The sequence below is a fragment of the Panthera pardus genome, unplaced genomic scaffold (genome assembly GCF_024362965.1).
Source record: "Panthera pardus isolate Hobbes unplaced genomic scaffold, ASM2436296v1 HiC_scaffold_17, whole genome shotgun sequence".
Classification (NCBI taxonomy): Eukaryota; Metazoa; Chordata; class Mammalia; order Carnivora; family Felidae; genus Panthera; species Panthera pardus.
The window spans coordinates 76,661,414-76,679,745 of NW_026526732.1; the positions used below are offsets into that span (position 1 = coordinate 76,661,414).

The following is an 18,332-nucleotide window of genomic DNA, read 5'->3' on the forward strand; positions in this document are numbered from 1 at the left end:
TATCTTCAGTATTGGAAGCATTTTTCCCTTATTTTAACAAAAATACTTAGTAGTCAAAATTTATTTTATTATACCCTACAATTTATTTTTGCTCCCAGAAATTATATATTATCTCAAATGAATTGATCACTACTTATAAAGCTGGCTTATTAGATTCAAAAATTTAGACACCTAAAAAATTATTTCTATAAGAAAAACATCATTTTGAGATTATTTGGAAAATGTTAAGTGTTATGGTAACAATGGACAGAATAATGGAAAAATAAATGATTTAGAAAGACCAGCACTTGGTGTTAGATAATGAACATAAATGAATATAAATCAGGTAGAAACTGTGAAGTTATCAAGCTTTTCATAGTGTTCCTGTAGCATCTGCGGAATTCTTCAAGTAAAAGCCCTCCAAAATCAGGGACTGTAACGGTCTCAATTGTTTGTGATTAATTTGAGGGGTACTTCCTTTTTTTCTATGGGTCTAATACATGCTTTTCCTATGAAGCCCATGTTTATACATCAACATATTAAAAAGTAATAACAGTATCTTAATTTTTTTTTCATGGATGTATAATACCTTTATTCAGAAGTTAGTATTTCTTTAGAAATGTTACACAAGTAAACAGGTATATAATTTGTCCTAGATTTACACTTAATGTAAACAAATTAAATGCCAAGTCTTTATTAAACATTTTATTCCTAAAAATTTTTGAGAAAATGTGTTGAAGCAGAAATAGAATTTTAACATTTTTCTTGCAATAAACTTTCATGCCTCTCATATTCTGCTTCATTTGCCACTTCCTTCCTGGACAAAAGCTTCATTTACTTAACCCTATGCCTTTCTGAATGACTCAAACTCACTTGCATTTAGAGTTGTTAAAAATTAGGGTGATACACCTCTAAAAGCTGTTCAATAAAATCTTTGATTTATGTTACAGACAAGGCATGGGACGATCACACACTTCATTAAACTGCCCCAAAGAGATCAACCAGATTGAAAGTTCCAGCTTGTCAGGTGTACCAATGACTCTATCACCTTTACTCTCACTGACTTATTGACCATTTCATGTACATTGGGATACAAAATCCTTATTTTGGATACTATAATACAAATAATATAATCTCATATATTAGCATTCTATGGCTTATAAATGTAACTTCACACATACATCATTTCACATACATCAGTTAATATATGCATAGTTCCATAACCAAGGCTACTGCTTCCTCTTTAAATGGTCTAAGAACTTGGACCAGCAACAACTTTAATCATCACTGCCTACAAATGGTGTCCTGAACCAAGAAATAAACCTAGTATTTGATTTTGGGTTACTAGATTTTTCATATTACTGATGCTTTTGCAAAGAACTTTCTTCTAAAGGACAAAATGGAGTGCCTGTGTGGCTCAGTAGGATGAGCATGTAACTAGTGATTTCTGCTCAGGTAATGACTCAGGGTTGTGGGACTGAGCCCCACACTGGGCTCTATACTGGGCATGGAGCCTGCTTAAGATTCTCTCTCTCCCTCTGTCCCACCCCGCTTGGGTGTGTGCACTCTCTCTCAAAAAAATAAAATGAAGATAAGATAAGATAAAATTAAATTAAATTAAATAAATAAAATTAAAAAGGACAGAACAAATTTGTTTTAAACATATGAAGATCACTCTGAATGAATTTACACAATCTCTAATCAGATACTAGCTACAATAATTTTCTTACAGTTTCTTTAATTTACCTTTTGGTATAATGGGAGTCAGGTAGGTGGGGGTGGGTCAAGATGAAAAAAGAATTTACCTTATCTTTATGGGTTAACTGCTGACTTATAACATCCTCACAGATGCTAGAAGAAGGAACCAAGTTATGTAGTTGATAAAACAGTTCCACACTTTTCTGATGGTGCTGAGGTGTCCTATCTCCCAGCTGATCCCACAATGTTAAAGCTACATGCTACAGAAAAAGATTGTCAAAGTGACAGTGTTACCAAACCACACATTAAAACTTATTTAGTAAGCATTTCCTGTTAGGTACAAACAAGCCTCTGAATGCCATTCAAGGTCTTCAATGTTCATTATGCTACAAGGATGAGATTTAAAAGTATAGCTTTACATGTGCTCACTTTTTGGTCATCGAGGTCGTTAGAACCTCTTAAGATAGACCTTTAATGATTATTTTTATTCTTTTAAGATCCCTCCCTAATGATACTTATTTTAAAAATCAAACATGGAAGAACTTTCTGCAGGGCCCAGAGAAGACCCCACTTCACTATTTTAGTGACATTTAGTAAAGTGCTGCTAGAATACATTATCCTTAAGAGGATACAAATCTCACATTGAATACAATATTTATGGTTATAGGTTAGAAAGTAAAATATAATTTACAGTTCAAATATCCAAATTACTGAAGCTTATATAAAACAGGTTGTATGTATTTTAGAGCTACACGTGTTAACAAAGCACTTGATGATCTATGACAGCATTAATAAAAACGTAACCATCTTCAGGGTTTACTGTTGTACCGTTGTTACAGAAACCAACTTTAGCAGCAAGGACTATCTGGTGGGGCACAATGACTTGAACTGAGATAAAATTAAAACAATTTTTTTTATGTATAAAGCATCTACCTGCCTAATATGTAATACAATCCAATATACTTAATGTTCTTTCTATGTAGAGGGTATCATCTATACTGCTGTGATAAAAATCAAAAACTGTACTTTTTTTTTTTTTCTGAATGGCATCATATACCACAGATAATAATCAAACAATACAGAGTCAGAAAAATTTTTCCTGGGAGTTTTGGAGAGCTGAGGTTATACTCTACGAAAAGCAAAAGTGTCATAAGCACGTCATGTCGAAATAAGTTTTATTGTATAAATGGACTTAACCTCTTTTTTAGCTGAAATTACTCCTTCTGTGGCTTTGGAGGCTTAATACTTGCCTTCCCTAACCTCATCCTCATCTCCTCTCATCCTTTTTCCCTCTAGCAAAACTGGGGACAAGATTGGCAAAGCAGTACAGATGAAGTGTGGTATCTTTTTCTAGACATTGTAATATTAACAGGTATTCAACGAAGCCTGATTATCATCTTTCAGATCTCTGGTAAGCAATCTAAGTCAAGTACCACCTTAGTCATGCATGTATTCCTCAGAATTTACCTTGAAAAATTCAGTCTTCTCAGCAATGTATCTCAGATTGCCTGGAGTGAGGGGAGGTCTAATAACTACCGCCACTCTTCCCTGGTTTGGACTTAAGGGCTGTGCAGGCTCCACACTGTTGATGTTCTCCCCAGTGACCATGGCCACAGACTGAGTCAGTCCCACCAGGTCCATGACTAATGAAATAGCAACACTCTGCACACTGAAATCACTTGCTTGGCTGCAAGCGTTCATCAGGGTCTGGAGCCACAGCGGAGGCTGCACGTGCTCCCAGTCTGAAACAAAAGATGGAAGATGGAGTTCATCACACTAAACCTTTCACACATACACCAACGTCCAGGTACATTTCAAAACAAAGCACCTCCTCTCAACACCTTTAGGCCTTGATCTGTTAGTAAAACCAAGGTTTCTCACCTAGACTGGAGCTTTAAGAAAATAAAGCAGCAACAAGAATCCCATACACTTTTTTAGTATGTAATTTTCTTATGCCACATCATATAATGTATTCCCCTGTCCTAAAAAACAGTATATTAACCAACAGATATTATGTAGTACTCACTCACTGCACTCTGTATGCATATATAAAAATTTAAATAACGGTAAACTCTTATGATATTAGTCTTAATAAAGGAAACCAATGGATCTAAATGATATGTTACTTTTCTCCAGAGAAAGAAGTTAATTTCCTTCTTACCTTCGACTCACTTGTAAGTACACTGTGAAAGACATCAAAATCACACAATTTTCCAATATGCCAACATGTATTATCTCCCCATAAAGACAATATTTCATTAAAAATACTAGGGGTGCCTAAAAAAATTAGGGGTGGTACAGTCAGTCAAGCATCTGAATTCAGCTTAGGTCATGATCTCAGAGTTCGTGAGTTCAAGCCCTGCATTGGGCACTGCACCTATCATGTAGAGCCTGCCTGGGATTCTCTCTCTCTCTCTGTCCCTCCCCTACTTTTGCGCTCTCTCAAAATAATAAATAATTTTAAAAAATCTACAAATTAAAATAACACTTTAAAAAATTAACTGGCTAAAAAAAATCTTAGTTTTAATTCTGAGTGTTTAAAAAAAAAAAGTAAATAAAAAGCATGCTATAAAAAAGATTCAAATATAAATAAAACCAAGATGACCTTACCAGTCTCAGACTTCTCAGAATGTAGGTCTGAAGTATGGTTCCCCTCAGCAATGTAAACTGGGAAACTGGAGCACTCCAGGAAGAGCTGGCAGGCAGAAAGGAAGGCAGAAAGGTATTCTTTTGAAGTTTTCTGTTTACTTATGTTTCTCTCCTTTACATCTCCATGGGAATCCCTATCCCATTTTGAAGTCTCTTCTTGCTCTCTACTGAGATCCCCTGAATGCTCTGTAGCCAAAGCCTGAGAAAAAGAGTTGCCCTGAATGATGTAGAGGTTGATAAGTCTAGTGAGAAACTGCTGGACATACTCCAAGCAACACTGCATTGCAGTTTTTTGGGCTGTCTTCCCACTTCGGGGTGCTGTGCCCTGGGTGACTATGGAAGGGGCCTGGATGATGGTTTCTTCAGATCCTACGGTGGAGGCCGTTTCGGTCTCAGAGGATGTGCTACCGATGGGAATGGCAGCTGTCCCCTGCCCCTCACTCAGGTCTCTGTCGATATCATCACTTCGGTCTGCTTGATACTGTATAAACTCAGTAAATCCACTCTCTGATGATCGACTGCTTGGTGGGTTTTCTCCATCTTCAAATACTTCAGTAGGATTTTCAAGAGACACTGATGATACCTGGTAGTGATTAAAAAGAGCAAAGGCTAAGTGATTAAATGCATATATTAGAAATTAAAAATTAGAAATGGCCACATTGAGAGAAGTCAGTTTAGATTACATGGTTCAAAACTTAATCTACACGTTCGGCTGAATCTTAGAGCAGTTTCTACAACTGATTCATATTTCTATGATAATAGGGAATACTGGTACAGTTCTAATGAATATATTAAAATAAACTCGGGGCACCAGGGTGGCTCAGTTAAGCATCTGACTTCAGCTGAGGTCACTATCTCATGGTTCATGAGTTTGGGCCCCTCATCTGTGCTGACAGTGCAGAGCCTGCTTCAGATCCTCTGTCTCCCTCTCTCTCTGACCCTCCCCAGCTGGTGCTCTCTCTCTCAAAAATAAAATTAAAACATTAAAAATAAATAAACTCATTCATTAAGAATTATTTGCTGTATGCAAAGATTTGGTTTTTGAAGGCAAAATATGCATATAGCACAAATCTCTAACATCTATATCCCTATTTTCAAACAACTGACAATTTATTCAATCTGCTTCACGAAATCACTTTCCTAATGTCTAAATGAGGCAAGGAATGAGACATTTTAAAAACTAGAAATAAATTCTAATAGGTCATCTGTTCAATAATCATGAATGTGAAATTTCTATGTGAAATGTGTAAAATGCTACTTAAATGGTTACCATTAATCTTACATTCTTTTAACAGTTACTGAACCTATGTTACATGGCAGACACTGTATTATGTACCAGGAACAAAAAGATACTTTGTAATCTAAGGGAGAAGACCATAAGTTATAATATAAACAAAAATGGACCAGGTACTGGAATAGAGCTGGAATGAATTAATCGTCCCCTTCCTACAAAGACTGGATAAGTACAATCATCAGACATATTTTTGGATTTAGTTTAAGGAAACAAAAGTTGTACATATCATGAATTGCTTGGGGACTTTGCCAGAGCATAATGTGAACTTGAATGAGATTACTTTTTAGTGACTAAAAAGGGGTATTATTGAAGATTACAGAAGATACAAACTAATTGTTCTGCTGCTACAAAGCTGGGCCTCACCCACTGTTCCTTGCTTCAGTAAATGACATCACCATTCATCAAATCAGAAGACGGAAATCTAGGGGTGATCCCTGGGATCTTCTCCATCTTTCCTTGGCACTTCCCCTATATCCACTTCAGAATAGTGGTTAAGAGTACTGGCCATGAGTCAGCTAAGGTTCAGCCACTTACTAGCTTGGCAAGTTATTTAACCTCTCTAAAATCTCAGTTTCCTGATAAGTATAATGGAGATAACAATAGTTCCTATATTTTACAGTTGCTATGAGAATTAAGTAAAACAGTATATCTAAAGCACGTGGTTTAGTACCTGCCAGTTTGATTTTTTTTTTTTTTTAACGTTTACTTATTTTTGAGACAGAGAGAGACAGAGCATGAACGGGGGAGGGTCAGAGAGAGGGAGACACAGAATCTGAAACAGGCTCCAGGCTCTGAGCTGTCAGCACAGAGCCCGACGCGGGGCTCGAACTCACAGACCGCGAGATCATGACCCGAGCCGAAGTCGGCCGCTCAACCGATTGAGCCACCCAGGCGCCCCTAGTACCTGCCAGTTTGTAAATAAACATTCAAAAAATGTTTGTGATCACTTATTACCCTTACCAAACTATTACTAGGTCTGATTTTTTTTTTTTAATTTATTTTGAGAGAGAGAGAAAGGGAGCGCACATGCACACAAGTGAGCAGGGAGGGACGGAGAAAGAATCTTAAGCAGTTTCCAAGCCTAGTGAGGAGCCTGATGTGGGGCTTGATCTCACGAACTGTGAGACCATGACCTGAGCCGAAATCAAGAGTAGGATGCTTAACTGCTTAACCGACTGAGCCACCCAGGCACCCTGAATTTTTCTCTTAAATGTCTGGCTAATCTATCCATTCCTGTGTGTTCACTCCCGCATCTTGTCAGCACATTACCACCACCTCTCACCTGCACTACTGCAGGTCTCCCCACATCCACTTTGTTTCTGAGATCCATGCTCCATACTGCAAAGTAATTTATCTCTTATAGAAGTCTTATTATGTTGCTTGCTTCTACCCTTCAGTGTCTTCCCACTGCTCCTAAGATAAAGAATAAAAGCCCCGCTAGAGTGAAAAGGCTCTGCATTACCTGGTCCCTGCCTACCTGAAGACTTACCTCTCCCTCACTGTGTGCAGTGTTCCTTTCTGCCCAAGAGCCTTGGGGAATGTTTCTTCCTCTCCCAAGCGCTCTCTCCTTTCTACCTCATTCCACCCTACTTTCTCTAGGGCTTTACTCAAACAACCCTTCCTCAAGAAAGCCTTTTAGGCCCACAGTCTAGGTCACATCACTGCATTTTCCACATTCCTACCACTCTATATTCTCCTTCATTTATTTATCATGACTGTAATTAAGTGTGCAATTATTTGTTTAATATGTGTCTCCCAACTAGCAAAAACGGGTCAGGAAGGCAGGGACTGTGCCTACTTCACCACTGGATCACTGGCTATACAGAGTGCATGCTGGATAAAGAGAGGCTGTTTTCTCTATTTCAAAGCTAAGAACACTGAGGGCTCAGGGAAGTTAAAAACAAAACTTGCCCAAGGTTATACAGCAAATAAGGTTAAAAGTTATTAGAAAAGCTTAGCTTAGGTGATTCTAAACTTCATGATGTTTTTATCATAGCCTATCACTATTATGAGAACTTTTCATATTATAATGACAAAGTTTACAGGCAGGTATCAGAACTGAACTGTCAACCTTTAAGGTTAACAGCCATCTAAAACCTTGTACTAATACATTTTTAAAAAGAAGTCCTATTTAAATGATAAAATTGTCATTAGCTTATTGCTATTTCTGTATTGATCTTTTTCATATAAGGATCGTAAAACAACGGACATTTATTAATAGAATTTAAGCTACAAATTCAGTTAAACTTATATACATTTATAATATTTAGTTGCGTGGTCTATATCATATAACTATGTTTCAGATTATTTTATAGTAAAATGTCTTTCTGAAGAGAGAAAGACATGACATATTTTGGACACAGGGGTATAGAGATCCAATACACTGATCTTACAAAAATGTACTAAGTGCACGGAGAGAAAAATTGATTCATTTTTAATGAATTATTGTTTCACTTACACTTTAAATAAAAAGAAATAAAGAAAATACCCTCAGCTTTCAAATATAAATTTTAGACACTTCAGTGAAGATAATAACCATTGTGCTTCCGTAAAAAATAGGAAAGAACATATATGGCCCGAGAATATAGAAGAGAACCAAAGAGAGAGGGAAAAGCATACTCCCAGGTTAACATACCATTACGTAAAAAAAAAAAAAAAAAAAAAAAAAGTACGAGCCCTGGGTGAGCTCTGCTTCTCTCTCCCCCTCTGTGCCCCTTGCTCACTTGTGCCCTCTCTCTCTCTCAAAACAAAACAAAAACAAAAATAAAAGTATATTATTTGTCCTTTATTTAATATGAATGGATATTCCTATTTACCTTAACCTGTAACCATCAATAAGTGCCTCCACTTGTTTTCGACATAGTTAATATTCACATATTTGAATATGCTATCAAGAGAATGCTAAGGTCCTCCTTTACTTGAATGAATTTCACTCAACAACAAAAAAGCAATTAGTAACTATTTTAGTTTAATTTCTAAGAAGATCCTAGAAGTATATATTAAAGAAAACTAGAACAAAATGAATTTTCCTACAACAGAATCAATATATATCACATATAAATAACAGCAGATAGGAAGGAAAATAAGAGATTGGTTTTAGTTTATGCCTGATAATCCTGGGATATATTTAAACTGATCATGGGTCAGTCACATTCATTTCATATATGAAGAGCAAAATATTTAAAAAGTCCAACAGGGGCTCCTGGGTGGCTTGGTCGGTTAAGCGTCCGACTTCGGCTCAGGTCATGATCTCACGGTCTGTGAGTTCGAGCCCCACGTCGGGCTCTGTGCTGACAGCTCAGAGCCTGGAGCCTATTTCAGATTCTGTGTCTCCCTCTCTCTCTGACCCTCCCCCGTTCATGCTCTGTCTCTCTCTGTCTCAAAAATAAATAAACATTAAAAAAATTTTTTTAAAAAGTCCAACAAAAACGTTTTAGGATTAATACTTGATGGGAAAGGTTGTATTAGACTATCCTGATGATAAAACGTTTTGCCTGGCTGGGGGGGAAAGAAAAGCAACTAGAAAAAAAAAGTAAGGGCAACAATACAAACCCAGGATTTAGGTAATGAACTCAAAATACTAGAAAAATTTTAAATCCTTGTTTTAACATAGTACCACAATGGCTAAATTCAATGGAATTATATAGGTGTTTTTTTCCATAAGTGTATCACAGGTATTTTAAGTATGCTACTTGGCCAGACACTAAAATTACTGTAATTTTATTCAACATCATAAAGCATTAAAAATCTGGAAGACTGAGGAGAGTAAAAAAGATTCTGGATTTCAAGAAGAGCACATCAAATTAGTGTATATATGAAAAGGACCACTAAAGTTTAGATTATAAACCTGCTGTCCAGTATGGTAGCTACTAGTCACATGTGGCTACTGAGCTCTTGTATTATGGCTGATCTGAACAGATGAACTAAATTTTTTCAATTAATTTAAATTGAAATTCAGAAAGTAATACCTAATTTAGTTATGATAAAACTTTTAAATATGTTTAGGACAATTTGGATATGTAAATCTAATTTTTCAAATATAAACTTTATAAAAAATATACATCAAGTATTTCTGATAAAAATTTTAACTTTCAATGCTGTTAAGTATAAATTACACACTGGAATTTTGAAGACTTAGTACAAAAAAGAATGTAAAATATCTCATCTTTTAAATATTACATCAATTTTGTGTTGGTTATAGGGTTAAAATGATTATTAGCTATATTGGGCTAAATAAAATATAATTAAAATATTTTCACCTGTTTCTATTTTTTAATGTGGCTACTGGAAAATTAAAAATTACATATGCTACTTGCATTATATTTCCAGTGGAGAGCTGATAAAGACTGTTAAAATTGCCAAAAGCCTACAAGACTGTCTACTGCCACAACATTTAGGTCTAGAAAATATTCACTAATATTTAAAAAAAATTTTTTTTTAAATTTTATTTATTTTGAGAGAGAGTGCAGAGGAGGGGCAGAGAGAGGGGGAGAGAGAGAATCCCAAGCAGGCTCCGTGTTGTTAGCACAGAGTCCGATGTAGGGCTCAAAGTCACGAACGATGTGATCATGACCTGAGCTGAAACCAAGCATTGGGCGCTTAACAGACTGAGCCACCCTGGCGCCCCATCATTCGCTAATATTTAAATGAGTATGTATAAACTATTCTGCTCTGAAGAAATGTAATTGGTCTAGTAACAAAAATAATAGCAAACATTACCTTTTTGTCTTCCCATTCTTTGACTGAGTTGTTCTGCCCACTTGAAAACTGCAACACACCTCCAGTGCTGGCAGACAAGAGTGGAGGTTGCACCTTGCTAAGGATCTTTGAGCAGAGCCTGAGTGAATCTGTGAGTTCAGACAAGTGTAATGTCTGGAGATGGCTTGTCAGGGCAGAAATCATCCTGAGGAGCAACTGGGGCAAGTGTTCAGTCTGGATTTCAATATAAGTCTCCTGAAGATGAAAGCAAAATGACAAAAATTTATATAATGTATAACCCTATTTATTTTTAATCTATACAACACAAATAATTTTACTCATCTGTAATATTATACAGGTATCATGCACTTAATTAATATGGTATGGTCATTTTATTACTGATTTACAAAATTTCTATTCCCAAATTCTCAATTTATGTACCTCAAGGTATATACTATAAAATAATCCCAGTTTTATCTAATTTACCAAAATAATAATATAAAAAATGTGAATGCAATCAGTTAAAGACAAAATAGGCTGAATGTCATACCTGACACAACACCCTCATACTTCTAGTAGGCTTCAAAATGAGAAAGCAAAGATTTGAGGAGAGAAAAGGAGAAAAGGTTTCCAACAGTCTTCAGTGAGCACAAATGCAGTATTAGACCACTATACACTAAACATTTAAGACTACAATTACAAGCAATTATGAAGTATACTCCACATATCACATAAAGCTTATACATGTATTATATATGTCTGAGGAAAAACATTTGGAAAAGTTTAAGGAAAAAAAAAAGCTATGCCAAAAGGAACAGTAATCAATTTAACTTTAAAGATGAAATTTATTTAAGGATGAAGTCTCCAACATGAAAATATTTGAACTATGTTATTACATTCCTCAATACTTTTTTTTTTTACCAAGGTCACCTTACCAAAGAAACTATATCCAACAAAAAATCCACCAGTAAGCAGAAATTGGTCAGCTGTAACTCAGATGACTCACTACTATCTCCAGGCCCAATCTGAAGTCTGGCATGCAGTGTCCTCCTAAAAGGACAAAATTCACTTTATCAAGTATACTATTAGGTGATATGAATATTCATATCATACATACCTCACTTACTTTTTTAATGAGAGTCAACACTGGGGCATACACACAGTGATGTTCCTGTGAACATTCCTTTCCCACAGGACACTACTGTACCTCTAAGTGAAAATTTTCCAAAGCAAGATTCCTAGGCTTACACTCTCCCTGGAACTCCCATCCTGCACTTCCAAGTGTTCTGGGTGGATCTTTTTTGGACTTATTTCCCACTGCTCCCTCTACACATAATATCTCCTAAAGTGGATTATTTGTGATTTGATTTATAACCTCAGGGTCTCTTTTTATACCAACTTTTACTCCTGATGTGCCGTCCTCCCTCAACCCCAGTCTCCCAAATCCAATGCATGTATCCTTCAAGGTTTGAGATCAAATGTTACCTCCTCTAGGAAGCCTCTTCTGATCTAAGTTGTAAAGATCATTCCTCTAACATTCAGTTTAAATATTAGTTCTATACGATCATACGTTGCCCTACACTCTAAAGACAAAGAATATGAGAGAGTCCCTAACCAGCAAGAAATATAAGCATACAGACAAATAAGTGTAACAGTGTAGGATAAACTGATTCTGATGGGAGATTTGAAGGAGTCATGGAAGGCTTCAGAAAGGTGGGGTCACCTCTCTATAGGACCTCCCAGATGGGCTAGGGGGAAGAATATTTTCAAAGAAATAGCACAAGTGAAGGCTCAGCAGCATGAGTAAAGGCTTAGTCAATATGTGTTCAGGGAATAGTACAGATGGGTAAAGAAGAGTGGATGAGTGTGAATGAAGGTGGAAACTCAGGTCAGGGCTATGTAGCAAAAACACGTTCGTAATTCCTCAACACCCTACCATATTGTAATCTATGAAGGTATCTGTAACTTTAATACTAGAAATAATATGTCCGTGTTTTACTTGTTCCCGCTATAAGGTCTTTGAAGACAGGGACTGTCTATATACCTAGGTGCTCATTATCTATTGAATAAGTAAGCAAACAATTTTCTAAATCATTAAAGGGATTAATGTTTTATATTTTTAAGACTTCTAAATCTGAGATCATATATCCTTACTTTTTAAAAAATTTTTAATTCTTTTTATATTTTTTAAAATTTACATCCAAATTAGTTAGCATATAGTGAAACAATGATTTCAGGAGTAGATTCCTTAATGCCCCTTACCCATTTAGCCCATCCCCCCTCCCACAACCCCTCTAGTAACCCTCAGTTTGTTCTCCATATTTATGAGTCTTTTCTGTTTTGTCCCCTTCTGTTTTTGTATTATTTTTGTTTCCCTTCCCTTATTTTCATCTGTTTTGTCTCTTAAAGTCCTCATATGAGTGAAGTCATAGGATTTTTGTTTTTCTCTGGCTGACTAATTTCACTTAGCATAATACCCTCCAGTTCCATCCACGTCGTTGCAAATGACAAGATTTCATTCTTTTTGATTGCTGAGGAATACTCCATTGTATATATATACCACATCTTCTTTATCCATTCATCCATCGATGGACATTTGGGCTCTTTCCATACTTTGGCTATTGTTGATAGTGCTGCTGTAAACATTGGGGTGCATGTGTCCCTTCGAAACAGCACACCTGTACCTGTGGATAAATGCCTAGTAGTGCAATTGCCAGGTTGTAGGGTAGTTCTGTTTTTAGTTTTTTGAGGAACCTCCATACTGTTTTCCAGAGTGGCTGCACCAGCTTGCATTCCCACCAACAGTGCAAAAGAGATCCTCTTTCACTGCATCCTCACCAACATCTGTTGCCTGAGTTAGAATTAGCCATTCTGACAGGTGTAAGGTGGTATCTCATGGTGGTTTTGATTTGTATTTCCCTGATGATGAGTAATGTTGAGTGATGTTGAGAATTTTTTCATTTTTCACATGTCCTTGGAGAAGTGTCTATTCATGTCTTTTGCCTATTTCTTCAGTGGATTATTTGTTTTTTGGGTATTGAGTCTGCTAAGTTCTTTATAGATTTTGGATACTAACCCTTTATCTGATACGTCATTTTCAAATATCTTCTCCCATTCTGTTAAATTTTTTTTAAACCTTTATTTATTTTTGAGAGACAGAGAAAAAACAGAGTGTGAGCCAGGGAGGGGCAGAGAGAGAGGAAGACACAGAATCAAAAGCAGGCTCCAGGCTCTCAGCTGTCAGCACAGAAGCCGATGCAGGGTTCGAACTCATGAACTGCGAGATCATGACCTGAGTTGAAGTTAGACGCTCAACCAACTGAGCCACCCAGGCGCCCTGCTTACTTTCTGACTATATGCTCCCAAAGCTTGAGGGGTTTATCCGGTTCTGAGAGGATCTGGTGTAGAATACAGAGATTCTACTCAGGTTCACCAGTATTTTAGGGTTTTCAATCTTTATGTCGTAAGAGGTAGAGGGTTTTTATCACTCACCAGTGACAATATGGGCTGGTTCTATGATTTTAAAAAAACACAAGAATGACAAAGGAAGTTTTTGTTATTAAAAGTGGGAACCATTTTGGTGAAGTGTGCTGAATCAGAAGCCACAAATTTGGTATTTTCTCTACAACAAAGAAAAATTGGATTACTATAGATTGAAGAGGGAAAATCTTTCATCTATGCTGGTGACTAAATAACTCGTTTTCTAAACTCCTTTTCAATTCTAAGCTTATATGATCAGGGATTCTATATTCTAGAGTGATAGGACATAGTCAGATTATGGCTACTAAATAATTAATAGTTGTCAAAAGTAGTAAAATATATAAAAGAATATTCTTTTCATTAGACTCAGGAAGTTAAAAAAAAAGTTTGGCTTTGGATGCTATTAAAATAAAATGAATGAAACAGTTTTACATACCTACAACATTCTTCAAACCAACGTGCAACGTAATCCCACATATAATAAGGCTCAAAGGAATTAAAGAGAAGGTTGGCAGTTTTAATCAGCTCTGCTGTTTTCTTATTTTCCCTTAATTTACTAAAAAGGAAAAAGAAACAAACCAAAACTAAGAATTGTTAACATTTATTTTTTCAAAATTATATTTGAGTGCAAATGTTACTTACATATTCCTAGGTAGTTGCTAGAACACTTGCTAGCGAGAAAACTGCAACAAATCATTTTTATCTACTGCCACTCTATGACTTTACGTGTATTTTCCAAATTCAGGTTATCATAACTCAAATGTATGATCATGATCAGAAATCAGCCTTCCATGAGAAAAAAATAGCTCTGCTTCAGCAAAAGAACACCAAGTTATTTTTGAATTTTGAATGCCTGTTAACCTGGCATTACATTCTTTTGTTTCCCCAGCACATGTAAACCAAGTAGTGATTTGATTTTGACAGCCTTGATTTTGAAAGAATTTTGTCTGCTTTCCTGTGCTATTCAGAATTTGCTTAAGAAAGGTTACGTTTATTCTGGTGAGTTTCAATCAAATTATTGTTCTTAGCTGAAAAACAACAAAATAATACTGTAAATTGCCATTATAACTGAAACTCCATCAGGAATAATACCTTATTTCTAGTGGGAGCCCTCTGGCCTATTAACAACCCACCTACCTACTATCTCCTGCCACCCCTCCTAATAATGAAAACAGTTGTTTTTATATATATTGTGGTACCATCAATACAGCTAGCATGTCATAGCACAAATGACTAACTGAATATTCAATGGGGCAATATAAATTATCAGGCAGAGTACAGAATGAAATCGAGTACCAGGATAGTCAATATTAACTTCTCAAATAAAGATTCCACGGATACTTAATAGAAATCAAAAACTGTGTTAAAATGTTAAAATTTTAACTGCATTAAAATATACAAAACTGTGTTTTAGGAAAGCCCATGTTATATCCAAAGCTTCACCAAGGAGAGACAAATGGAATTCAGATTATGTAAAAGAAACTGTAGTCTTGTGACTTTGTCATGTTAGATGAGACTGGAAAACACGTAAGCTGCTAAAAGTAGACAAGAAATGAAAAAGTAAGACCTTGTTGACATGAATGAATCTACCACTGACTTAGAGAAGAGGATATACTAATATTACAGGACTTGTCCCAGGCATTAAAAAAAAAAAAAAAAAAAAAAAAAAAAAGATATATATAAAACTGAAAGAAGAAATAATGATAACTTGAAAAGAAATTGTTTAAGGAGCACTTGGTGCCCTGTGATTCATTTAACTCTACATTTAAGTCTTTTTCTGAATTATGATTTGGTCTCCTGAGAGTGTCGAGTAACCAAGAGGCACAACCGCACGCAAACCACCAGGCCTAGTTCGCAAGAAGGTACAACTTCCATTATTAACTGACATGTGGCAATTAATCTCTCGTGAGTTTGAACAGTGTGAATAAATTCCCTGAAATCTGTATCTTCACATTAACTGGTTAGAACCAACCCTGGTGCTGGTTCTACTATATAGTCAGGCTGTAAATGCCTAAAAAATCAGTGCAGTTAGTAATGAGAGTTCATATTACCAAAATATGGTAATATTTTAAATCAAATTTATCATTCAGAACACAAATGTCATATGATGAATGAGGACATCTTCATATCATGCTTAATTTTTTGGTAATCCACCTGCTTAACTGAGCATGATCCTTGCTGAAGGGTGGTTCCATTTGAAGATCCAATTCTGCTTTGCATTGCGAATATAATGTTCTAAATACTTCAATTAGGACATCTTCCAGAATTACAGGTCCTAAAATTAATATACATATTAAAGACAATAATTAATGAGCACTGACAAATCATATTATTTACAAATTAGCCTGATCAAACGATACTTTAAAACAAGTATTTGAAAAATATTTTTCTGGATGCTAAACTGAGCTTCACATTTTGATCCGAATAAATGGTTATTTAACTATAGGTTGACATAATAAAAATTACAGAACAAAGGAAGTGTGTTTGACAGTTAACAGCAATAACCTTGGAAAGTTATTTAATGTCTTTGAGTTTTAGTGTCCTCATCTAGAATGAGGATAATAATACCAGACTTACAGGGCTGTTACAAGGGTTAGGAAAAAATATTTACAAGGTGGGTAGCGTAGTTCCCAGAATATAATGAGGATTCAAGAAATACTATCTATATTACTACTATTGTTTTTTTAAATGATACAAAAACCCACAAAGTTTTTGTACAAAGTATTGCTACAATAGATACTCATCTCTTTAAAAAAATTTTGAAGAGCTTTATTTATTATTATACAATAGCTAAAACACATTCTCAAAGCCATTGATACAGCTCAAGTTATTTTTATATTTAAAATTTTTCATTTTTATTTTAAGAGTTGGTGAGAAGACATATATATTTGCTACTTTTGGGTTTCTTTTTGTTTCGTTTTATTTTTTATATCTGAGAAGGAGAGATGGAGACAGAGACAGAGAGTGAGCAGAGGAGGGGCAGAAAGATGAAGACAGAATCTGAAGTAGGTTCCAGGCTCTGAGCTGTCAGCACAAAGCCTGACATAGGGCTCTAATTCACAAGCTGTGAGATCATGACCTGAGCTGAAGTTGGACACTTAACCAACTGAGCAACCCAGGCACCCTTACTTTTGGTTTTTCTTAATTTCTGTCTCAGGTGCCATAACTAACTTCCCAATAAATCTACTATAAAAGAAATACACAATGAAGAAAGGGAAAACACACAAAACAAAGGGGATGTAGGGAATCAAGCTGAGGGATAGAACCCAAATATTTTTGCTCAAGTCCTTGAGTTTTGTGAACTAGGACAGTCATGAGAGATCACAAATGTTTCAGTAACTTACTCAGGATTAGGAAGAGCTCAGACATTATCTTTAAAATGACTTATCCACTACATATATAGTATAGGGTAAAATATGAGAACATATGTGTTGGATGTATACATACGTATCTTCTTAATGTTCTGGAGTAAATTTTAGGTAAGAAATTGTTGAGAACCTGTATTTGAAGTCCACCTCAAAATATAGCAATTTTTCTACATAATGACTTTTATCTTATTTTTATTATGAGACAGTACAAAACAACCACATGTGATCTTAAGTCCTATGACAGTATACATTACCTAGCTCAGGTTTGTCAAGTAAACTGATTAAAATACGAAAAGGTTTTAGATCCTGCATTAAAGTGCTCTCTTCTCCAAATCCATTCACTTGTAAGATGCCCACCATTGCCTTTAAAAAAGAAAAAGTACATTACTCATTTAAATAAACAGATTCAAAGACACTTTTCTTAAGAAAAAAATTTAAATACGACCATATGTAATGGAGATTTACATCTATTGCTTTTCTGAAACTCTTTCACTGAAGTTAGCTTTTTTCCTCTGCTAAGGGGGAAAAAAAGGTTTTATTCATCCATCTTGAGAGAAAAAAAGAGTGCTTACATTTGCTCTAGAAAAAAAGTGGAAAAGTTAAAGAAAATCTAGAAAAATAAATTCATGGTTATTTGAATTTTTGCCTAAAAGAAAAAAGTGTTTCTATTTAACATCATCATCGATGCTCCAAACTATGGCACAGTATCATGACAGCATCTGCTATTATACAATTGTCTTCTCATTGGTAGTTCAAAACTATATTCTTATAACTTCACTCATTTAAAAATGCTTCGGATACCAACAAATCTCTTTATCTTGAATATAAAGTAAAAATAATATAAAAGTATGGCTCATTTTAACTTTTCCATTACAATAGCAGTTTTACCACATTTAGATTCCTCATGCAACCCAAATTTTCCCAAGGCTTCAGAGGATATAACAGAGGTCCTAGCCCATTTTTGGAAGAGCTCCAATTCACAGGGCAGACAGGTAAGAAGCTGTAACTATGTATTAATAAAGTTATGAGATCAAATTAAGCAATCTCTGGACTGACACAGAAATGAGTCTATCTTAAGATTACTTACTCATTGTATTGTAATCATTTGCTTGTTATAATCATTCTTAGGAAGTTTGTGAGTCTTGTCTCCACCCGTCAGTGATGAA

At 35.5% G+C, this 18,332-nt stretch overlaps 1 protein-coding gene across 10 annotated transcripts in view; it reads right to left on the reverse strand.

Annotated features, from left to right (window-relative positions):
• The window catches only part of DOP1A (DOP1 leucine zipper like protein A), a 111,933-nt gene that overhangs the window by 36,129 nt on the left and 57,472 nt on the right, over nt 1–18,332 (reverse strand). For 8 of the 10 annotated variants that reach the window (XM_053904689.1, XM_053904686.1, XM_053904692.1 and 5 more), the window contains 9 exons: nt 17,421–17,529; nt 15,953–16,073; nt 14,235–14,354; nt 11,254–11,368; nt 10,869–10,898; nt 10,340–10,573; nt 4,288–4,909; nt 3,145–3,419; nt 1,785–1,937 (listed from right to left, as the gene is read on the reverse strand). In XM_053904689.1, coding sequence (XP_053760664.1) covers nt 1,785–1,937; nt 3,145–3,419; nt 4,288–4,909; nt 10,340–10,573; nt 10,869–10,898; nt 11,254–11,368; nt 14,235–14,354; nt 15,953–16,073; nt 17,421–17,529 — 1,779 coding nt within the window. The remainder of the gene's footprint in view (nt 1–1,784; nt 1,938–3,144; nt 3,420–4,287; nt 4,910–10,339; nt 10,574–10,868; nt 10,899–11,253; nt 11,369–14,234; nt 14,355–15,952; nt 16,074–17,420; nt 17,530–18,332) is intronic. The other 2 variants (XM_053904690.1, XM_053904687.1) reach the window with 1 other exon arrangement.